At 38.1% G+C, this 23,373-nt stretch overlaps 8 protein-coding genes across 8 annotated transcripts; 4 read left to right on the forward strand and 4 right to left on the reverse strand.

Annotated features, from left to right (window-relative positions):
- Positions 1–572: 572 nt before the first annotated feature.
- Positions 573–3,456, forward strand: BDF20DRAFT_831439 (glycosyltransferase family 39 protein; the record flags this gene model as incomplete). Its single annotated transcript, XM_053078449.1, has 7 exons — positions 573–597; positions 689–804; positions 921–1,042; positions 1,128–1,607; positions 1,676–1,772; positions 1,880–2,063; positions 2,156–3,456. 7 exons carry the CDS (start codon positions 573–575, stop codon positions 3,454–3,456), a joined length of 2,325 nt encoding a protein of 774 aa, XP_052940654.1.
- A 394-nt stretch (positions 3,457–3,850) lies between these two features.
- On the forward strand, positions 3,851–4,526 carry BDF20DRAFT_831440 (ribosomal protein L31e-domain-containing protein; the record flags this gene model as incomplete). Its single annotated transcript, XM_053078450.1, has 2 exons — positions 3,851–4,184; positions 4,492–4,526. The coding sequence occupies 2 exons, from the start codon at positions 3,851–3,853 to the stop codon at positions 4,524–4,526; spliced, it is 369 nt and encodes a 122-aa protein (XP_052940655.1).
- A 350-nt stretch (positions 4,527–4,876) lies between these two features.
- Positions 4,877–6,565, forward strand: BDF20DRAFT_831441 (MBOAT, membrane-bound O-acyltransferase family-domain-containing protein; the record flags this gene model as incomplete). The annotated part of the gene is made up of 2 exons (XM_053078451.1): positions 4,877–5,879; positions 5,955–6,565. 2 exons carry the CDS (start codon positions 4,877–4,879, stop codon positions 6,563–6,565), a joined length of 1,614 nt encoding a protein of 537 aa, XP_052940656.1.
- Positions 6,566–7,001: 436 nt separating this feature from the next.
- On the reverse strand, positions 7,002–9,356 carry BDF20DRAFT_800508 (Sec1-like protein; the record flags this gene model as incomplete). The annotated part of the gene is made up of 10 exons (XM_053076365.1): positions 7,002–7,226; positions 7,306–7,479; positions 7,557–7,872; positions 7,951–8,123; positions 8,191–8,287; positions 8,367–8,695; positions 8,756–8,811; positions 8,988–9,101; positions 9,162–9,263; positions 9,326–9,356. Coding segments are annotated over 10 exons (1,617 nt in total), but the record flags the coding sequence as incomplete, so codon positions are not given.
- A 2,151-nt stretch (positions 9,357–11,507) lies between these two features.
- Positions 11,508–13,019, reverse strand: BDF20DRAFT_811307 (uncharacterized protein; the record flags this gene model as incomplete). The annotated part of the gene is made up of 4 exons (XM_053076676.1): positions 11,508–12,235; positions 12,310–12,503; positions 12,570–12,746; positions 12,829–13,019. Coding segments are annotated over 4 exons (1,290 nt in total), but the record flags the coding sequence as incomplete, so codon positions are not given.
- A 2,755-nt stretch (positions 13,020–15,774) lies between these two features.
- On the reverse strand, positions 15,775–17,990 carry BDF20DRAFT_909184 (kinase-like domain-containing protein; the record flags this gene model as incomplete). Its single annotated transcript, XM_053083559.1, has 3 exons — positions 15,775–16,310; positions 16,403–16,876; positions 17,150–17,990. The coding sequence occupies 3 exons, from the start codon at positions 17,988–17,990 to the stop codon at positions 15,775–15,777; spliced, it is 1,851 nt and encodes a 616-aa protein (XP_052940659.1).
- A 1,217-nt stretch (positions 17,991–19,207) lies between these two features.
- BDF20DRAFT_844457 (tRNA methyl transferase) lies at positions 19,208–20,599 on the forward strand. Its single transcript, XM_053079619.1, has one exon. It carries the CDS (start codon positions 19,240–19,242, stop codon positions 20,422–20,424), a length of 1,185 nt encoding a protein of 394 aa, XP_052940660.1. The 5' UTR covers positions 19,208–19,239; the 3' UTR covers positions 20,425–20,599.
- BDF20DRAFT_844459 (uncharacterized protein) lies at positions 20,600–22,369 on the reverse strand. The gene is made up of 5 exons (XM_053079620.1): positions 22,264–22,369; positions 22,046–22,198; positions 21,847–21,962; positions 21,654–21,773; positions 20,600–21,585 (listed from the first exon to the last, which is right to left on the reverse strand). Exons 1-5 carry the CDS (start codon positions 22,304–22,306, stop codon positions 20,671–20,673), a joined length of 1,347 nt encoding a protein of 448 aa, XP_052940661.1. The 5' UTR covers positions 22,307–22,369; the 3' UTR covers positions 20,600–20,670.
- Between the last annotated feature and the right edge of the window lie 1,004 nt (positions 22,370–23,373).

Below are 23,373 nucleotides of genomic sequence, written 5' to 3' on the forward strand. Positions count from 1 at the left end.
ATCTAATCTTACAGTCTTCAAGAGGCGCGTCTGATTTGGTTATATTTAGTCATCATACCGTTTCAGCTAATCAATGATGAATCATACGTATAATGTCTGTATTATCGTCTGTAAGCTTTACCTTTTACTTCATCTTCAATCCCTCCTACTTACCTTTTTTAAAATACCATTGACCGTTTCTTGACCGAGCGAAAGTACAGCAGCTTCCAGCGGTAGATTTAATCCTTGTTAAGAGGCGCTCTAGAGTAAATAGCAACAGCCTTCACGTTTTTTTATTGGACTCCGAACTTTACATATGACTGATATCCTATACTATTGTTCATCAGCTTAATTGAAAAGGCAAAGCAATCTTAAAAAACTGTCTTCCGATCAATTCCTAGCTTTAGCATTTGTAGAACTTGTCAAGTTCTTTTGAAAGGTTTACAATTTTTGATTTACAGGGGCGTAGCAATCATTTTGCTCTTGTTTCCTTAACTTCTTTAGTAAAGTTAAGGGCAAAGTGGTTGTAGAAATGCGAGCTATGGTTTTTAATTTAGATTAATTCTCAAAAGTGGTTTTACTTCAAACCCAAAATGAAAGTAAAAGTCCCAAAAAAGGGTAACAAAGGGCCAATTGAGATAATTGGAAAGCACCCTTAGATTTTTTAAACCCCTTTTTCATAACCGTTTTATAAATATTTGAATAATAGATTACGATTGCTTAGTCGTGCAAGTTGCAATGACCGAACTTCGACAAAGACGTGTCGAATCAGACAACATGGCTGAGAAACCGTTATCAGATGTAGACTATGATGATTCAAAAAAGGTATCGATCGTAACTTGACGTTTTGGAAGAGCATCGTAAAAGTCATGTAGATGACTGTGTATGTGTTATCCCATTTACTTAGACATTCCACTTTTTTATTCTTTAAACATGTATAGTATGGAAAGGATTCTATACCTGTTCAACGTTGTGCCGAAGGACACAAAATAGCGGTTACTACTCTTACCATTATTTCAGTGTTCGTCACTTTTTATAAAATCTGGAGCCCCGCTGAAGTAGTGTAAGTATTTCTCGTTCCCACAGTTATCTATCAATTGAATAAGGGTCTGGACGAGATATTTATTTGCAAACTGAAATAACTTTAGATTTGATGAAGTTCACTTTGGCAAATTTGCAGGTTATTACCTGCAACGTACTTATTATTTCGACGTACACCCTCCATTAGCTAAACTCATGATTGCAGGTGCTGGTTACCTCTTAGGCTACGACGGTTATTATGATTTTGCTAAAATTGGAGACAAATACATCGATCATCAGGTGCCTTATATTGGCTTACGTGCCTTACCAGCCTCTCTAAACGTCCTTAGCACCGCTGTCATCTACGGTATCATGAAAGAATCTGGTTACTCTTTGCCTATCTGTGTGCTCAGTGCGGCCATGTATATTTTTGACAACGCTATGGTCACACAAAACCGTTTGATCTTATTAGATAGTATGCTAGTGTTTTTTATGCTAGTGACAATTTACTGCTATATCCGCTTCAGAAAGTTAAGACATCAATCATTCTCAGTAAGTTGGTGGGTATGGTTAATCGCTACAGGCATTTTTATGGCTTGCACTGTCAGGTAACGAAATCATCATAAGGTTTATATGTTTGAACAGAGGTGTACTAATTGCGACTATGGAACTATAGTGTTAAAATGGTAGGCCTTTTCTTGGTTGGAATGATTGGTCTTTCAGTTGTTTATGATCTATGGATGCTTTTAGATATAAAGCATGGTCTTTCTATGGTATGTGCTGACGTTGAAATCAAGTCAACAGTTTTGAAAGAAAGGCGAACAAATCAAATGATGACAGAACTCATAGACAATTATTTATATTATGCTTGATCACTTAGAACCAATTCATGAAGCACTTCTACGCTCGAGCTATTGGTTTAATTGCCGTTCCTACTGTTGTGTATCTTTTTTGGTTCTATGTCCATTTCGCAATCCTTAACAAATCTGGCCCTGGTGACTCATTTATGACGAATCGCTTTCAAGATACGTTGAAAAACAATCCCTTAAAGATGAATGCTTTAGGTAAGTTTTGAGACTATCATTGGGAGAAAGAGAAACGCCGTTGTTAGATAAAGATTATTTTATTGAACTCGCTCAAAATTATAACTACATAGAGGTTTACTACGGTGATGAGATCACAATCAAGCATAAAGATACGCAAGCCTTCCTTCATTCTCACGATCTCCATTATCCGCTTCGTTATGAAGATGGACGCATCAGTAGTAAAGGTCAGCAAGTTACCGCTGTCAAAGAAGTCGATGAGAACTGTTACTGGCGTATCAAACCTGCCATTCCTATTGATGACGATGACGAAGAATACGACGAAAATGAGCCCCGTCGTGTAAAAAATGGCGACATCATCCAATTAGAGCACGTTGTCACTGGTACCAATCTTCTTACTCACGATGTTGCGTCACCTTATATGCCTACTAATGAAGAGGTTACTACCGTCCCTCTCGATACCCGGTATTCTGAAACTCTCTTCAAGATTATTTTTGAAAATAAGAATCAGGACTTTTTGGAAACACATATGACAGACTTCCGACTGATCCATGAAGATACCCGAGTAGCCATCTGGACTCACAATAAGAAGCTACCTGAATGGGGTTTGCGACACTTAGAGGTCAATGGTAATAAAAATGCTGTGGACAAGACCAACTATTGGAGTGCCATGGAAATCAAGGGGAAGAATGCTACGGAGCTCAATGCTGAAAAGAATGCAAAGAAATTAGGTCATATGCCGTTTATCTCTAAATTCATTGAGTTGCAAAGCCGCATGATCTCTCACAATGCAGGTCTCACGAAATCTCATCCTTATCAATCTACGCCTATTACTTGGCCCTTCATGATCCGTGGTGTATCTTATTGGTCCAACGAAGATACTCGTTCTCAAATCTATTTGACAGGTAATTTGTTCGGTTGGTACTTGTCTGTTGGCGGTATTGCCGTGTTCGCAGGTATAATGTTAGCAGATGTCCTCGCTCGTCGTCGTGGCATTGAGCCTATCGAAGAACCTGTGCGCCACCGTGTGCTACAAAGTGCTGGTTTTTTCTTCCTTGGTTGGGCTTTGCATTATTTCCCCTTCTTCAACATGGGACGTTCTCTCTTTCTACATCATTATTTACCAGCTGCTACCATCAATTACTTATTATTAGGTGCAATGTACCAATTTATATTTATAGACGGCATCGATTCCCCCGTCTCTTTTCTGAGTCGCCAGAGTAAATTGACAAGACAGACCAGTATGAAGGCTGAGATGTCATGGAAAGTGTACGCAGCTGTTGCAATCACAGTTGGCTTACAAATTGCTATGTTTGTCTACTTGGCTCCTTTGACGTATGGTTTCCCTATGACCATCGAAGAAGTACGAAATCATCAATTATTAAGCGGCTGGAAACTTCAACATGCCAAATAATCTCCAGAATTGCTTTATCTCTTTTCATTAAATCAATTTCTTCATGTCATTAATAAAATATACTAGAGATGTATCGATTTTCTTGAAAATTGAAACCACAATAAAAGATAATCAACGTATTTTTCGCAACCGATTTTTTCAGTGTTAACGGAATCTTAGCAAGAAGCGGCTTAAAAATATGTAATCGGTGACTGAAAGTCTTGCTTAAATCATATACACTTTTGAGAAAAAGGAATGATTTTCTAGAAGCATTCTCTTCCTTCATCTCATTCTTCCTCAAGGTAAACGACCAAACTAATCATCATCTATTCCATCCATCCATCCATCCATCCGTTTAAGTTAGCACAAGTATTAACTTCTTCTTCTTTTCTGTATAAACAGCAATCCTTAAAAAATGGCCAAAGCTACTTCTACACAAAAGCGTTCCACTCTTGCTGATGTAGTCACCCGTGAATACACCATTCACTTGCACAAGCACGTCTTTGGCCGCTCTTTGAGAAAGCGTGCTCCTGCTGCCGTCAAGGCTGTCAAGGACTTCGCTGAAAAGGCCATGGGTACTAAGGATGTCCGTCTTGATCCTTCTTTGAACAAGGCCGTTTGGTCTCGTGGTGTTAAGCACGTTAACCACCGTATTCGTGTTCGTATCTCTCGTAAGCGTAACGATGATGAAGAAGCCAAGGAAAAGCTCTACTCTTATGTTACCTACGTTCCCGTTACTGACTTCAAGGGTAAGTTTGCATTTAATTTTTTCATTACAAGACTTTTTTGCCATCAACATCACTGCGAATCCGTGTAGCATAACTCTCATTTGCCAGAGCATGTCTTGTTTCTCCTTTCGACGAGAAAAGATAATGAAGGCAGAGGGTAGTGACTTCCGGCCAGTTTAGTGAGCGCATGACGTTGGAGTGTAAAAGTCCCCAGGCTGTATCATTACGCTTGGGTCCTCCTATCTATGAATCGTAATAATGATTTTAACTGAAATTTATTATGGCCCATATCGGATCGTTTTTTCCATTTCGCCGCTTTATTTTATAGGTCTTCAAACTGAAGTTGTCGAAGATGAGAACTAAACACGAAGGATTGCTGTTTATGATCCGTTTATATATTTTGAATAACTTAAACTCTTTGCTTAGTCATAAAAGAAAAATAAAAGTATTCTGCACTGTACATATTTCTCGATTCCCATAATATAATGCCTCTATTTCTTATTTTTATCTTGTGAAATCGTCTATTTGTTGTATACATTCCGCTTTAGTGATTGCAAGACTCTTGCTTTTTTTGCTTTTATGTCAGCCTTCACCTTCAAAAATGGAAAAAAAGGGGCCGCCAATAGAAAAAAAATCTGGGGGTAAAATAGTAATGGGGATCCACATGAGTCTTTCCACTTTTTTCTCTTTATTCTTACTTTCATCCTCAATTGATGAACCTTTTTACCCAGTTCCTGAGCGAAAGAAGTGGGTTGCCAGAACCCCCATTACGACTATTGCTCACCGTATTACTTGGTTTTCCTGCTGCTGTTATCTACAATTATCTATTCGGTCAAAATGCACAAATTTCTACAACTAAAGATGGTGTAAACCTCAGCCACTACAAGATTTACTATATATTAGGCGCGGGCATCCTACTCAACTATTTCTTTAACAGCTTTTACATATATCATTCACTTCTTACCATTTCAGTCACTTACGGGCTACTGTATATTCTGGGCGAGCAAACGTTAAAGAATCGGTTTATAGCCAATGTCTGCGTATGGATTTTCAATGCCGTTTATTTGCTACTTGGATACTATTATATGCAAACTGATGATTACGATATTACATGGACTATGACACATTGTGTACTATGTTTACGGTTAATGGGATTTGGTTTTGATTACTATGATGCTGCCAAACATTTGCAAAAGAAAGTAGCAGAAGGTACTGTGAATCCTGTAGGATTAGAGGCAGAAGTTAAACAGACAGCTGTTATCAAAGAGGATGAAAACACAACAACTACAACTAACCAATCCAAAAAAACACCTTCCTCAATCTTACCTTTATCTTTTTTGGACGATACACCTTTGTTTGAACTTCCGAATATTCTTGAAGTATTTGCCTACTGTCTATTCCCTTCTGCTTTTTTGGTCGGGCCACAATTCTCTTTTTCACTCTTCAAGAAATGGATTAATAATGAAACACAACAGGAACTTACAACTTTGCAAAAAGAAGAAACCTACAAAATTCAGATTGTGTATGTGCTTCGATCAGTGGCGTTGGCTGCTCTCTACTTAGGCATTCAACAGACTATAGGCACGCAATATTCAACGAGTTATCTGTTGACAGAAGAATATAGATCATTAAATTTCATAAACAGACTATTTATTCTTTGCTTAGCGGGCAAATTTGCCTATATGAAATATATCGGCATCTGGTTACTGACGGAAGGTAAATCGGCTATCCCCAGGCAAAACCTTATATAGAAGGGCACAAAGCTGACCAGTTTTCTGTTCATAAATATAGGCTCTGTCGCTTTATTCGGCATATCCTACGATCGCCGGAACTACTATAATACTGTTGACAAAAAAAACGTTACTCTTTTCAGCGGTCTGGCAAATACCAAACCTGCATTGTTCGAAACTGCTACATCAATTGATCACATCATCCTATCGTTTAATATCAACACTAATCTATGGACTAAGTACTACGTTTTCAAAAGGCTGAGATTCTTGGGTAACAAAAATCTGTCGCAGTTCGGTACCTTAGCATTCTTAGCAATCTGGCACGGTTTCCATACTATGTATTTCGTTACATTTTTGCTCGAGTTCGTATATGTACAGGCTGAAACAGTACTCCGTGAGCGTCTTGTAGTGCCTTATATATACCCTTTTGTCGGTAGCTCAGACAACAGTATGAAGAAAGGGCCACTTTTTTATGCATGGAAAATTATTGCTTGGGCCACGTGCCAATTTACAGTCACTTATGCAGTAGTTGGTTTCGAATTGCTGAAAGTGCATAAGAGCATCGCAGCTTATCAAAGTGTATACTTCGTAGGCCATATACCTGCTCTTATCGTCTTGGCACTGCATAAAATCTTACCTAAGCCTATGTCTATGAAAAAGAAAGTCGAGTAAAGTGAAAATGCAATGATTTTGACTATACATCTTTTTATCTGCTTAGATAGCTATCTTTAAACAGAAATATTTTGTAAACAATTACTGGTTATTATTGCTACTATAACTACTAGAATATAAATCAATAAAGCCGAGGAACTCTTTAGATGGTGCTTTCAGCACAGACAGTTCAGCTATCAACTATTTTTATTCGTTAGAAAAACTTTCGTAAGCCCTTTTTCTTCTTCTTTTCTTTTTCTTCTGTCGGTGTTCCTGAACCATTACTTAATACAGAACTTTGTAGTGAACGTGTGGAACTTTTATGGCTTAGATGCTGAGGTACAGTTGGTCCGGAATGCCCCTTTGGAGACAGCAATCCATTGTTATTTTCACCTATATGCATATGGTGCATTAATGAAGTTGCTTTCTTTACAGATGGTCGTGGTGCTGGTGGCATGTAAGGTGCAATAACTGGTGGTAATTGTGGTATAGGCAATGTCAGTTGGGATAAATGACGAACAAAGTTCTGAGGGCGTAGTACTTCTGTAGTACCAAGATAAACATCACGGTTATAAGTATCACTAATTTCGTAAGCTGATCGAATTTCGGAATAAGTAGCACCACCAATTACGAACACAATCAATTTAGCACCATGATGTTGACGAATAGGTGTGGTCACGCCCTTAAATATATTTCATGTGAATAACAATCATATAACATTTCTGATATATACTATCCGATATCAATTGTACTCAACTTACAGAGCCAGTATTGTTCTTCTTCGCCCAAGTAGGCTTTGTCGTTCGTAGAGAAACCCCACTTGCGGGAATGCCACCATCACCAGGAGCATGTCCATGACCATCTTTGGCTGAATCTACATCAGATTGTCGAGTAAAGGCGAATTGTTGAGGATCTAACGTATTCGAAAAGTGTGCCTACAGATTGTTATATGATTAACCTTTTGAATCAGCCTACAGTTACTTCGCTAGCATATTTTTGATGCTGCACTTACATCCATCACTTTCTTTATAATTGGTGTATAACGTGATAATTCATAAGGTGTTTCTTGTTCATCCTCCTTATTCTTTCTCTGCCTTCTCTTTCTGAAAAGAGATGTCGCAGAGGACATTGCGCTTGCCGATGTATATCCTTTTTCAGATCGGCGGATACGCGTTAACTTCACTCCCATCAAGGGTAGATTATTGATCGCATTACATAACTCTGCATCCAATTTCGCGTGCTCGAGAAGTTTTCGTTTATCATCCTCGAAAATACCACCTTCTTTCCAAATAATGTAAAGCATCAGCAGACGAGCTTTATCGATGGGGCTTATTAGAATAAAAAAAAGAAAAAAAAAATTGTAAATTCTTAGTTTTAACGCTTTATCTAGCAATCTTTAGCCTTACCTCACATGTGGAGCATCTAATAAGGGAACCATATCAAGAACTATGGTTTTGGGTATCTCTCCTTCTACTGTTTCCCCTGTTGCCATATTTTGCTCTAAAGTGCCTACGGAACTTAAATTGTGTCTTTCAAAATATGACATACACTCTTGAGCAATACTCAAATGAGCAGAGTACTACGCAAAATAGCGTTAACGTGAGTAAGTTCATTGTTGAAAATGCACTCATTGCGTTTTATCTTACTTTTGCCTTCAAATCCTGGTATTGTGGAAGATTTGTCAGCATTTCTTTCATTTCTTTTAGACTTTTCGCCGAGTCTTTTGGACCTGCATTTCGATCACTTTCCATACAAATTATGAATGAGTTGTGATATTCAATGTGCTCTCTCTTGAAATACAACTACTCTAAGTATAATTTACCTTGTGCTGACAGCTGTTTTATTTTCTGCTAGAAACTCATTAAAATTTTCAATCAACCTATCTGAGCATTCCGCAATATGCATATGGCGAATGGATTTGTAGACATGGTCTTCTTCATCTAATATCACATCTTGGACACCCACACTTCCGTCTGCTTGATGGAATTGATAAGAGTATTTTACGCCTACATGGTTATCAGTATCCTCCACATGCAAAAGATCGTTGATCATAGCTTGATAAGTAAATTCGTGAAGTAAAGGTGCAGCAGGATCGATGGAGCGATCTAAAATGAGAAGCGTGGCTCTAGGCTGAGGTGGATTACGAGGAGGCTAAAATAAACCTGCTTCTTAATATGCAAATAATCAATTATAAGCTGATGTGAAACTTACTGGAAAATTTTGATTTAATCTACAGAAATTATCAATTTCTTTTTGTACTATGGAGGCTAGTTTTTGGGCAGGTGAGCCATTGGAATGAATCCCACCTTCTGATTGTGCTTGGTATCGAATAATAGGATCCTCGCCCAAGGTTGCGCATACAGATAATAGCTGACCAGAGTAAAAGAAGAATTAGAATCAAAACTGGCAAGGCAGCAAAAAGGGTCGCGAGTACTGCCATGACTTACTTGCTTAGCAATAGAACTTAAGGCTTCATCTGGATTTGTCATTCGATCGTCACCAAAAACGGACCGGAAACTAGTGCTAGGGTCTACTGTGAAAACGGCTGTTTCGTTCACTATAGAAGAATGTATCAGTTCCTCCTCAAAAATCAAAGTTTTATACTTCCATGACTTACCCATGAAATCGACATAGAGTTCTTTTAAACTGAGGATGTATTCAGCAGCTCCATTAGCTTTTAGTCTTCTGTTCAAATCATTGAATAAATCATCATTTAGCCCTTTCAAAAGGAGATGTATATTATTAGTTGCTCCTGACAGTCTATGTTTCATTCATCTTTACCACTCGTGAAATGCACATGAGCTGCTTTATAAGTGGGCGGTTTTGTTGCGAAATCATCTACAAGCCTTAAAACAGATTCTCGGCAAGGTGTCAAGAAATATATGGCTTCCAAACTCGGGTAGGGTTGGCGTTTTTTCTCTATATTCTCGACAACTATACATTGCAAGCGAGATATCACTGTCAGACAATTTCTTATGCTTCATAGTCTCAAGTTGTTGCCTACTACTTTACGTGTAACCTATTTGATATAAAGACAATTTTTCTTCTTGTTAGCCAGGACTTGCAATTGTATCTCTCGCCCTGTCATTATTAAGCCTATAACTTTACGTTTTCCTCTAAAATATCGTACATCCTACAAGCAGCATTCAGAATTTGCGAACTTTTTGAATCGACCACAATAATCTTCCATTTCCCCGCTGGTTGAACGGATTGTATGGTATCCATCAAGCCTAAGGGGATATTATTGTCAACCTTTACTGATTATTTAGGAGGTGAGAGACGCTAATTCCTGATTTATTTACGTTTTCGCATGACATCTCTTATACTCGACATTATAGTTCACTTTGTATATTACTGAAGCTGAAAGAAAGGATATGAAGAAAGTGGGGGAAAAAGAAAACCCAAGGCAACTTTACTTTCGGCTAAAATGTTTCAGGAGTTTCCAGTAACAATAACAAATGTTATATACTGTTGAATAGGAAGTGGAAGAATGAACGTTCAGTTAAGTGCAGCAAAGCTTTTGCGAAAGGAAATTCAATTCGCGACTTTTTTACTTCAACTTTTGTTCCTTTTCCATTGTCAGGAACTAACAAAGAAATTTGAGATGCTTAAGCTGAACAATTTACGTGTAACCATGCCATCAAATGTCAGCCTTTGTAGTTTCCGTCAAACAGCGACCTACCAGCGTTTCTCATCGTTCTCTAATATTTTCTTTTTTTGTCGATTTGCTCAGCTGCTTTATATTGCGGCAGATCGTTGTTTTGTGATTGTTGCTGTATAGAAAACCGAGATAACTAACAAATATCCGAGCTATATGTCAATGAGGCATAGCTCAGATTCTAACGCGGAAATCAGCCGTCTCATGTACAAGTAGAGCATCAAGCAGCATAGCTGTTGCTTTCCCATAACGTTTCTCATCGTGTTAACAATGACAAACAGAAGTATAGACCAACCCACAAAAATTTGGACATTTCTATTATTTATTAAAAGCATTATATATCAATCATATAAGTTGTAGTTAATTGTTTATGCCCTAAAAAAACAATTTCTACACCACGGTTTCTAGTTTCTTTTCTGCTACAATCTGTTGCAAACTTTCCTGTATTGTATGCTGATCATTAGGAGTAACAAAAATACTCCGAATCAATTCAAAAGAAACAGAAACACATTCTTTCAAATTCCAGTACCAAATGTCCACGTTTAAAGGTAAAATGAAGTCGGTTGTCAATGGCATCATTAAAGCCGGGTGCGTATAGGTTTCATATTCTGACTTGTAATCGTTCTTGTAAACAGTATAATCTTGATACCGCTGATTTGAAGGCTCTTTCTCGTTGCTATCGCCATTATTGGTATTGTTGCTTTCTGGTTGACTACCATGATCAAGAAAGCCGTCTCTTTCCCTTTCTCTGATATCAAATCCTTCATTATCGCTTAAAGAATAATCAACATTGGACCGATCAGCAAGCAAATCAATATTCAAAGTATTGTCTATAGTGCTGCAACAATTGTCAACACTACTACTCCTACTGCTTTCATAATATTGTTTCCTATTTTGCCGAGCATTGTCCTCATCGCTGTTATCCACACAAACAGGCGTCAACGTAGTTACATCTGATCGCTCCGTTGATGATATTGCTTGTAATATATTGTGACTGATGACAAAGACGCCATTGCCTATCTTAGAGGACATTGTATGCGTTGGCCTTTCTAGAACGTCGCTACGAGTCTTATGGCTTCCTTTTTGCTGCAACTCCGTTGCATAACGCCCCATTTTCCACCAGTCGCGCACGTACGAGAATTTCCAAATGTCATTAAAATGCTGACACCACAAAGTCCACATGGATATTATGGCTAATATTGTTCCTTTAAATTTTCTTCTGTTATTCGTCACATGTGATTGTTTTTGTTGCTCAGATTGAGGGAACGGTGAGGAGATTGTGTTGGATTCAGCATATTGATTTTTCTCAATTACAGCGGGTGGATGATCCATACGGTATTTAAATAGACCGTGTAATTTCATTTTTGCCCAAATAGTAAACACCACTAAAGGCAGTATAGCCGTGGCAGCTGCAATGACGCCTTTCAAGTATAGTAAACCGACCATAGTCAATTGAAAGATAAGTAAGCCGTCCGATGTATATCTGGCCATACGTCGATAATGCCGTGTGCCATTAGATTCGTAACGTCGTATATAGCAATACATGTATTGATGTCGGTAGACAACCAAAGCAAAACTAAAATAAAATAAACTGAAGATCAAAATGAGTGGTTGGATAACGCTATATGTTAGTGTAATGACAAAGACCAGGATATGGTGAGGGTAGTAATAATAGTATAAGAAGGACCAAGGTTGTGTGTATTTGAGTCGTAAGCGAGGCGTACGAGATAGGAATGGTTGTGTAAAAAAAAGATGGCCGAAGAGTTGAGAGCCAAGCTGGATCAATTCCATCGCATGAGTACAGCAGTTGAATAATATATAGTTGAGAAAGAAATTTGCACCCTGAGGTAAAGCATTGGCAAGCAATTGGATGAGCATAGTCGGCTCGTATAACACATCTAACATGGTAGTGAGGAACGTAGTGCCCAAGAGAAATACTATAAGAACATTGAATATAGCAAAATGATAATATCGTCCCAATACACTGTCTTCCAACTCAGAGTAACATAAAAAATCTTGCTTTTTTGAAAGCTCTGTGCAATCGTAAATCAGGTGCGTTAGGCTTTTGCTGTAGTTCTGCGATACGTAACAGTTTATCATCTCTTACCCAAAACAATCCAAGGAAGGAAGCTCATGCACAAAGTGACCAATAATGTTGGCAGAATATTCTGAACAAATGTCCTTATGACTAACGACGAAGCCAGAAAATATCTTAAAAAAGCAACATGATTTGACAAGGATTGAATGGACGTTAATCCAAGAATAAAAGTAATAGGAAACAGCCAAAATATAGTCAATGACCTGTAGACAGAACATTCAGACCAGTCGATTTTGAGTTGAAGGAAACAGGGTGATATTAAACCTTACCATACAGCCACAAATACAATCCAATGTCGAATAATTCCTGCGATTCGACTTTTTCTTCCTCTTCTTAGTAAAGTTCTCCATAATAAGTCTCTCGGTTCTGGAGCCATGCGAGTACTTAGTACGCCTGGCTTCCACGATGTAACCATCTGAGCACAAGCTTGCGCTGAATGAGGTGTTCTACAGATTCGTTGAAGTGGTATTTTTGTGAGCAAACAAAAAAACCTTCTTATCTCTCTGATGTGTGTGTGTGTGATCTTACTTGAAGGTGATGAAAGCTGTAGCGGTAGGCGTGTAGAGCTCGGATGAGAGTTCGCTATCTCTTAACTTGGAGATCTCGTCATCCAACGTTCCTAAATAGGCCAGTAGTCTGGATACTGTTACCACACGGTCTTCTAGATTTAACTGCAGTTGGTGTTGAACTGAATATTGCAAGCATTTGTACCAATCCATGCTTACACTTGAAGAAGTCAATATAGATGTAGATGCCTCGCCGAGCTTTCTTTGATAACGCGTTGTCACTCGGGCCATATGAATTAAGTTTTTTTCTATAAGGTCTATTGTTTTTTCTCGCTTCTTTAAAAAGGGTCGTAAACATTTTATAACCCTGTCAGGTACAAGCGTTACTTGTTCTACATTTTGGTCAACTCCAAGATGGTCGTAAAAATATTTTTTTAGGCTATCTTCATTTCTTAACGAATGTGGAATATGTGTGACTAAGACAGACCGTTGATGTAGAAGTACAGCTGTATTGCGCTTATTTTGTGACGTTTCTGTAAGAGTAGTATGTTCTTGCTGCTGCTGCTGTTTCTGCACTTGTAATAGTTTCACATGATGCAAATGATTGACGAACAAAAGCCATAACCAACTAAGTGAAATAGTGAATGCAAATAAAACGTGGACCCACACAATAGGATTCCGATTAGGTATATTCGCGATCGAAAAATGATAAAACGTGGAATTGCTACGAAAATGATCAATAGGTATTGCTACTAAACTATTACTGTTATTGCTACTACTGTCAAAGCCTTGAAAGATAGGAAAACCAATTCCATAGAGATCGGGCAATGAAACCGTATCTGCTGAAAGTTTGTCTTCGTCCTCTGTTGACGGAATAGTATCGTTACTATTGTTATTCACGGTGTCGTCGGTTTTAAAATGATAATACGCTGTGCTATCTTTGACAGGAGAATTTCTTTCATTTTTGTCTAAAGTTGTGCTTTCATTAAGTAGATCAGTTGAATTGAGTGAAACCGATGCCCTTGTCCAATGTAGGGCTAGTAGGATGGGGCAGATGATTATGCAGTGGATGAATAAAAATTGAACGACCATACGCAGAAATCGCAAATGCATTGTGGCGTCTAACCCTACTTTTGTGACATATTCGCTTTCGCGTAAATGTAGTGTGGATGATATCCATGAAAATAGATGAGGCGATTGCTTTCGTGAGGCGTTTCTGAATTTCAAGGGAAAAGTTAGTACGAGTTCGACAGCCGAGGAAAGTATTTTGTATCATACTCTAAGAGCTGTGTCCTCGGAGAGAACAAATATTGCATAGAATTCAATCGTTTGCAGATTTCAAAAGCTGCAATACAGGCTATTGATATTGAGCATGATATAGCAAATGTGGTTGATAACCCTAGAAAAGTCGGTACATAATATGCGGTTTCAATAGTTGCCATTATGTAAAATTTGTTAATGAACGTTTTCAATGGCTATTGCCGGCTTGTGTTTCTGTTTGCGTTGTTCGAGCAATTAATGATGTGAGTGAAGAAATTATCTCAACTGCTGTAAGGGATAAGACAAGTATATTAAAAAATTCTATGCAAGTGGAGGAACAAAGAAGTACAAAAGAGAGGAGCGCGATGATCTAAATGCTGTAGCTTTCTCTCTTCCGCAGGTGATATAATGTTCGATGTGGAAAAGAAAAAAGGGGGATTTTCCAAAGGAATGCTTGTTTGTTTAAGGCATTTCAGGATGGACAGTTTTGTAGTTTTGTTCGAAATACTGTTTAAACTCTTTTCTTGGAACTAAGGTTTGCTTGTTACTAATCCATTTAAGCGATTTTCGTCATTTCTATCATTACATGCTTTGCACAGTGCTCTTCGATATCGTTCTTTTTTTCTTATAATTTTTCTTTTAGCATTTGCTAAACTTCAATTAAATAAATATTTATTGTTCTGATGCCTTTTTGATTACTTATTTTTGAATTGGCTAATATAAATTAATGATATATTTCCTGGAATACTTATATCCGCTCAACAAGTATGAGATGTGATTCTGTCTTGCATACTTTATCATGAAGGCCAAATATAAGAATTTATCAGAGCCGATTTTAGCTTTCCCGATTTATTGTGTTCTCAGCCTGTCAGTTCCAGTGAAAAATGAATCGAGAACATTGCAGACTACGGGTATTTTCTCCGGCGAATAAAAGTATTAACATAGATCTATAATTTGTCAAGCTTCACATTTTACTCTAAATTATAAAGGCTCATCATTGTTTTTTCTCGAAAGCTAAAGATTATACTTATCCAAATGTAAGCCGATATTTCCGGGACTGATTTAGCCTAAAATAGATCTCTATTTCAACACCATTTGCGTTACGAACATGCTCAGCTATTATACTATAAATGTGATGCGTGTTTTTGCCCCTAAAGTGCATATATCACGCATAAGGTAGCAATAAGCAAAGAAAAAAAATAAAAAAAAAATATAAAAAGGCGGCAACTACGCATAAAATCTTAAAACAATTGGAAAACGCCACATGTGTGTCAAACACCTCCTTGCATGCAGTTAGTTCATGAATTTAGCAGGATTGTATAATTTGTGATAAAGAAAGAAATATCAAATAGATCACTCAATTAGTTATACTTTTAATATACACCTCTAAGAACAAGAATTATATTCAATTTGTTGACAATCAAACACGTATTTATGTATGCATGTAGAGACACGCTGCATTCTTATCACGTTATATACCATTTGCAATGAGGTCGCCCAAACTGAAATTTTATTTTTATCAAATTAAATTAAATAGTAAAAAAGAATGGAGAAAGAAGTGGTATCATTTTTGTTCATAAAAATACAATAAATAAAAGGGCTACAGTCAAGGAAGAAAAGATATTTTTGTCTCGTTTCGTCACGAAATTTGGAATAATATATACGTAAGAGAAGTAATGGCGAATGCAAAAAGACAGCTGTAAAGAGCTTAGTCTTTTGGAAGCGGTTTTTGATGCTGCTGCTGCGGCTGTTGAGGATGATGGTTTAGTTGCAAAGATTGGCGTTTTCTTTTTTCTTTTTCTGCAACAACTCCAGGTGGCTCAGGCGTCATTGCCACAAGATTGCCTCTTCTTTCTTGTACCACCGGATCGAAAATGACAGAAACATGATGAACGTGTTGAGCTCCAGGCTCAGTAGGAGTGCAAACGTCGATCGACTTTACCCAGTCATCGTTCAAAATGGTTTGTATACTCCAACGCCGTTTGGGATCTATTTCTAAAACGCTCGTCATTACCGAGCGCGCTTCTCTGGGCAACAGTTTTAGTAACCTGAACTTTTGCTGATTATGATTTGTGGCAAATGCTCTAAAGGCAGGATCAGAACTTCTAGGCACCCTCCAAGGAAAACGGCGAATTGTCATACAGACAAAAATAATACCACATGACCATACATCTGATAAACGAGGGTCGTACAAAGGTTGAATGTATTGTTCTGGAGCAATATAAGGGTCTGAACCATAAACACCTACATAAAATAAACATTAAAGTAAATAACTTATACACATTCATATCAGTAATTACATGGAATAGCCTCATCCCCTTCCCCTTCCCTCTTACCTTTCGTCATGATGATGTGGTTATCAAATGGATATTTGAATACAGTCGAGCAGCCAAAATCAATAATTTTCAGTATGCCCATATGGTCAAGCACAAGGTTATCAAGTTTAAGGTCTCTATGAGCGATTCCCATAGAATGTAAATATTCTACACCATTCAATAACTGGCGCCAACAGCAAGCAATCTCTTCGCGCGACATCATACCGCTCATCACCACATTGAACATATCGTTCGGAGCATACTCCATGATCTGATAAAAGTTGTTATTTTCTTGTATCAAATCGAGCGTCTCAATGATATTTGGGTGATGGAGAGTGGAACCAATACAGAACTCAGCTGTTACTTTCTTGATATAGTCTTTTTCAGATTCGTGAGCGAACCGTTTACGGAATTGTTTTACGGCGTAAATCTTCTTATTTCGTTGTTGTTCAATTAAGCGAACCGAACCTCCGGCACCTTTACCAATATATCGACCTATATTTAGTAATGATATTATAAAATGTTAGAATGAGGCAATTATGATGGGATGAGTTATTTTTTTTTTATGCTTTAAGGAGATAATAAAAGCAGGCCAAAATGCCGCACACACACACACACAATGAAGGAAAAGGGAATGGGAGATAAATAATACATGTAATATGTAAACTTTCAATGTGGGCGGCGTTATTTTATCATGCAAGATTGAGTAATGTACGATAATTACATGGTTTAAGAAAAAATAGGGAAAGCTGTAAATGATAGACTTACCCCATTGTCCATATCTGCTCGAAATATTCTGCCTAAATTGGTTGGCAAACAATTGCTCATCTACTATTTCCGTCATTGCTGTTGTTGCTGTTAAAGGAGCAGCAAAAAATCTTCTCAAATCGGTCCAAGATGAGAATATTAGGTTATTATTTGACTGCTGCTGTTGTTCCTTATTATTTTGATGTTGGCTATTGGTCTTTGAGATAGTCGATGTACTTGTAGTAGTAATGGAATGAAATGATTGAGTTGGAGTAATAGAATGTGTGGGTGAAGGCGGAGGATTCTGATGATGAAAGTGTGTTTGATGGTAATGTTGGTTGTAAAGAGGTTTCTTAAATACGAATTGAGAAGGTAAATTTAAAGGGTTCAGACAAAGTGATGTAGGACGCTGCTGTTGCTGTTGCTGTTGTTGTTGCATTGGTCTTGGCGGAGGACCAGCAGCGGCAGATGAGCATGAAGCTGTAGAGAGAGTTGATGTTGTACTAGTGGTAGAGGTAGGCGAAGTGGGTGATTGTGGATGATCACGATTTTTGTATGGGCTTTGCTGCTGCTGTTGTCGCTGCTGCTGTTGTCGCTGCTGTTGCTGTTTTTGATTCTGAAGATAAGAAGAGGCTAGACAGAAGGAAGAGCGTTTGTTATTCTTTTTATTGGAAGAGACATGCTGCTGTAGTAGTTTTGTAAGCTCAATATAGTCAACTGCATTCAAATCGTTCGTATGAAGATGCTTCGTTGTTGCATTTGTGTGTGTTACTACAGCAGGGGAAAGATTCGGGCTAGAAGGAACAGATCTCTCTGGCGTCAATAAGTTGGATGGTTGATAACTAGACGGTAATAATGGCATTGCTGAGTATTGAATTGCCATATCTATATGTAAATCTTATACAGATTGCTAAGAAAGTGGCTCGCTTATATTTTTAATAGAAGTTTTGGAGCAGAAGAAGGGAAGAAGAAGGATAGAAATGATTAAAAGAGCTGAAAAAATGCAAGTTTAATTTATATTCCTTTTTTTCTATTCTGTATTTTTGGTATTACCAAAAAATTTTGAAACTAAATCAAGGATCATGAAACTGTTATATAAAAAACTAGGCTTATAAGTTAAGCAGTAACAGTAAAAGGAAAGGAAGGCCTTTAATAGAAGACTTAAAAATCTGATGATAGAAGCGTCACAGACATCCTTTTCTTTTAATTAAAAAAAAAAAAGCCCTGTCAATCATTACTGTATTGACGTCTGAAAGAGTATTCAAATCTTAGTAAATACACACTTTACGCTGTAGCTAATAACAATCTGGGAATAGACCCCCTTTTAACTGTTTGAAAACTTCGTTATTTTATGCTTCTTTGGACAGCCTACGACCTAAATGCATCAGTTGATATGCGTAAGTAAACAATTCCCTCCAAAATTAAGATCTGTGTTTTTCCGACTTTATGAATTTTTTTTTTTTTTTTTTTCACAAAGTCAACGTACAGTGAACAGAATAAATAAATAAACAGACAAAAAGTGCTTCAAAAAGAAATAGATCTGGATTTCATGATCACACAAGGAAGAGGTACACAAGCATTCTTCAGGTTTTTTTAACCAATCATCGTTTAAATCCTTCACATGTCAAATCAAAGCGATGCATTCATTCTCTGCTAGAATTCAGGCATTTTAGAGACAATGAAGTGGTGAAGCTGACTAGGATGCAATTGTCCTTTATGACACTGCGGCCATCTCATAGATGCAATTGCGAATGTTTGCGAAACGAGATCGTAATGTTTAGTATTTTTGAGTTTACATTATTTCCTTTTTGAATCCTTGCAATTGTGCAAACAGCACTTAGTTGTATAGTAATCGACTCAAAGCAGCAGCTATGCCTTTCCAAAGGCACGGCTAGATCCTCTCTTAACTATGATGCTATGACTACAATTTTTTGTTCATGAGTCATATAAGATGTAGTTTCAACTTGATCGTACCTGGTTCCTTTATCTTCCTCCAAACGCGATCTGAAACCTGCCCGTGACTTTTTCATTTATACATTTGAAAGGGAGCCCCAAGTTTTTAAAGTTAAACATTTCCCTCTTTCCCTGTCTTTCTCAAATAAGTAAACTATATGCTATTGCCTACATTCGGACAACGAGTGATGACAACGAGGAAATGCACGTCCATCTTTAGACGTTGCTTATCCATTCTACAACAACAAAAGAATAAACCACAGAAGGGTGACCGTGTAGTTGTTGCCATGTCAGGAGGTGTTGACTCTAGTGTTTCAGCCGCTTTATTAAAGCAACAAGGTTTTAACGTCCAGGGTATTTACATGCGAAACTGGGATACAGCCGATGAAAGAGGCGTATGTACAAGCCAGCAAGACTGGGAAGATGTCCAAAAAGTGTGTCAAAAGCTAGATATTCCTTGTCAGCATGTCGATTTTGTGAAAGAATATTGGAACGATGTATTTTCAAAGACATTGGATGATTATGCACATGGCCTTACACCAAACCCAGATATTGCCTGTAACAGCTACATTAAGTTTGGCGCTTTACTCAACAAAGTACCAAAGGATAGTTGGTTTGCTACCGGCCATTACTGTCGGTCTACGCCCGACGGTAAATTACTGAGAGGTTTAGAACGCAATAAGGATCAATCTTACTATCTATCCTCCGTGCCTGAAGAAGCAATAGCGCGTACACTCTTTCCACTGGGAGAGTTCACCTCAAAAGCGCTTGTGAAACAAATGGCTGTGGAACAATTTGGATTAGAAGAGATTGCTAAAAAGAAAGAAAGTGTGGGGATATGTTTTGTGGGTCAGCGAAAGAAATTTCATGAGTTTCTGAGCGATTATATCGATTTGCCACCCGGCCCTGCTGTCAATGGAGAGAATGGACACGTCATAGGCGAGCATAACGGCTTGTACGGATACACGGTGGGTCAGGCATCACGTATTTGTCATGGCTCAGTCAAATGGTTTGTAGCAGATAAAATAGTAGAGGAAAACAAGCTGGTCTGTGTGCCAGGATCAAATCATCCTGCATTATTCCAATTAGGGTGTATTGCGCGTGACTGGGTCTGGATTCATCACAAACCACCACAGCAGTTAGCTAATGGCAACATGGAAGTACATGCTCAAATCAGGTATAGACAGGCTCCTGAAAAGGCTATATTGTCAATGGCTCCAGATGGACAATACAGAGTGAAATTTGCAAAGCCTATTCGTGGAATAGCACGTGGTCAACAAGTAGTAGTATGGGATCAAGATTGGTGTTTAGGTGGTGGTGTCATTGACAAAACTTTTCGTTAAATGATCAATTTACTACTTTTTTCCATTATTTATTATGAACGCACGGCAACAACACTTCGTTCATGTGGCTATAATGAAACACTCTGGTCAGTTTTTCAATGAATTCCCAAAATCTTTTTGTATATAGTTCAAACATCAAATTATGTTTTTGTAAATATAATGCATTATAAGGCTTTCAATGAAATAAAAGGATATATCCTTATTTTATTTTATTTTCCAGGAATGGATGACCTAGTCAGTTAGTGTTTAGAAAAATAGATAGGTGAAAATAAAGACGAGTGCAGCAACACTAAGAACAACCTGTGGAGGATAGCCTTCTGTTGGGTGTGGCTTTTCCAAATCTGCCAGATGTTGATGAACCGCATCCAAAGGTTGAACAGTAGAAGCTAACTTTTTCCCGCCAATGTCATGTTCTTGTTGTCCATTTCCACGTGCACGAAGGCCACTACCGGCATTGGCAGTTGATCTCAGCTCATCTAATTGTCGCTCAAGCTCAGCAATTCTACTGTATGCTTTCTTCAACTCTTTTTCTTTATCAGCACTGTTATTACTACCATCCTTCACCACTGCCATTGTATTGTGAGGTCCATCTTCCGACTTGGTAATTATATCTGCAGAAGGGACTGCCGATGTAAAAGGATTACTCGTTGAACCAACCGCTGCCAAGGGAGCAGCATTTGTGGTAGCAGTCAAAGGAATAAAACCTGATGTCGAATCAAACATACGTCTATCGTTGTTTTCACTCATGTCCCTCGTACTGGTATGGGTTATGTTGTTGTTATTAGCGGCAGTCGTCGTAGAATTTGCAGTAGCCGGTAATTGTGAAATCTCAGCAGCCGAACTCATAGATCCTGCAGACTCCATTGATTTACTAAGGTCGCTGTTGCTATTATGTGCAGCATGCTCGTCTATATAGGTGTTTGCTCCAGCTGAAGCAGCGGGTGCAGCCACAGCAGCTGCAATACCAGCGGCCACGGGCTCTGTTTCCTGTGCTTTAACTGGGAACTGGCTTTCATGATGAGGAGCAGTTGTAGTATCGGTAGCAGGTATTTGTTGTCGGGTATGCATTGGTTGTTGCTCTGTACTACTCATCATGGCAGTGTTGCTGGGGTGGGCAACAGCTGCATCCGTAGAATTGACATTATTGGTAAGTGGTGGGGCCTAGACGTAGAATTGAGTTTATCGTCAAAAATGAGAATGATGTAACTTTAAACCGCAACAGGTTTTACCTGATTGAGGTCCCGTACGCTGTTGTCTGCATGATGGAAATCTTCTTCCGGATTGATGAAGACACATTTTATCTTATGTTGATGCATAGTCGCCTTTTCTACTGTTTCAATATGACTCCACTTCAAAAAAAAATTTCAAAGTGACATTAGAGCTGGCACTAAAATAACAATTGATTATCTTGCTCATTCTTACCATCGATGTGATATCTTCCAGTGCAGCAGCTTTAGGAATTGGAGCGGTCTGAACCAAAAATTTGTCTTTGCATTTGTAGTCTTCTGGTGGTTCTTCTTTGAAAGGTTGCAAGATAACTAATGTACATTTCTTTAACCTTAAGTACATCTTTTTAAGCTGTTTTGGCTTTCTTTATTTTTTACTCGAGAATAACCCTTACTTTGAACTTCAATTTCTGAATTGGCTTCCACACGTCCAGCGTTCGGTCTTACACAGTATTGTTTGGGCGCTGTTGTCTTAACCTTAAAAACAATGGGCACCGAATTGGTGTTTGTGACGTAAAGCGACTCTTTAACAGTGCGTGTGAGTGGGCCTATCAAAGGGAAAACTTTAATTATCTGTGCACTAAAAACTCTTACGCAAGCTGCATGTATTTACGGTAAAACTTCAACTGTTCAGAAGGATGAATAGTAACCGACATATTGTCCAGTGGCGGTCAAGAAATAAGGACAGACTATACAGAAGTAGAGGATTGGAAAAAGGAAAAAGAGAAAAAAGAAAAACTGCATTGCAGCACGGTTGCACTTTTTTGCAACATGGAAAAGAAATTAGCGGGAAACGAAAATACCTTATTGAATTACGTTCTGGCCCATCAATTCATTCTAACTGCTGGAATACAGACGCTGATCTAATTCCGCCCTGTTTGATACCATCTTAACGCTGAGACCTAATCGATGCTCGGCACTCGCATTATTCGCTGTACTTGGTATAATAGAAAAAGCTCTGCAGAATTGTCGAGTTTCATTGCACATACGTTTCAGTTTAGCAGTGTTTGAGCATATAATAAGTTTCTGACCAACCCAAAAGTACAGTTTATACGAATAGATCAGTACAGCCTCAGTAAACTAGCTTTTCCAATGGGAGCAGGGTTAAAAGCACTTGCTACTACTGATTCGAAAACTCCAAATTCTTATGATTTGCTTCCCATAGAAGCAGGATGTTGTGTATGTTATTATTGCTATTGTTAGCCTTCATAGCCTTAGATTCAGTTTTTTCTGTTGCTTTTCAGCAAACTATTACTGCTATTTGACGTTTGTTCATCACAAGATCGTCTATTTAATGAATATAACTATCGGATACTGTTTTTGCGAAGAGGTCAAAAAAAAAAAAGAAGTTTAGAAGAGATTTTCATTTGAGGTACTCCCTTAATTGCTTTAAAAATCACAAAACCCTCACGATCTCAGGGACGGATTTTACATCATGGCCAAATTGCTCCAATACACATAGCTTTACAAGTCTTTCTTCCCCATTTGGCAGCGAATATCTTAATCCTTGCGTTGCCATTTGGTTGCTCCGGCTGTACCGATTAACGCGACGTTAATGCATTTGATATCTGTGTTACCGGCTTTTCTGTCTATATTCTTATATTAGGGTTTAAATTTTTGCTACTAAGAGCGGATCAATAATATGGCTACTGCCATCTTTTGCATGGAAGCGATTAGTATCAGTGAATTTTGGAAAACCGAAATAATTGTTAGCAAATAGAAA

The sequence above is a fragment of the Mycotypha africana genome (assembly GCF_025528875.1).
Source record: "Mycotypha africana strain NRRL 2978 chromosome Unknown BDF20scaffold_1, whole genome shotgun sequence".
Lineage (NCBI taxonomy): Eukaryota > Fungi > Mucoromycota > Mucoromycetes > Mucorales > Mycotyphaceae > Mycotypha > Mycotypha africana.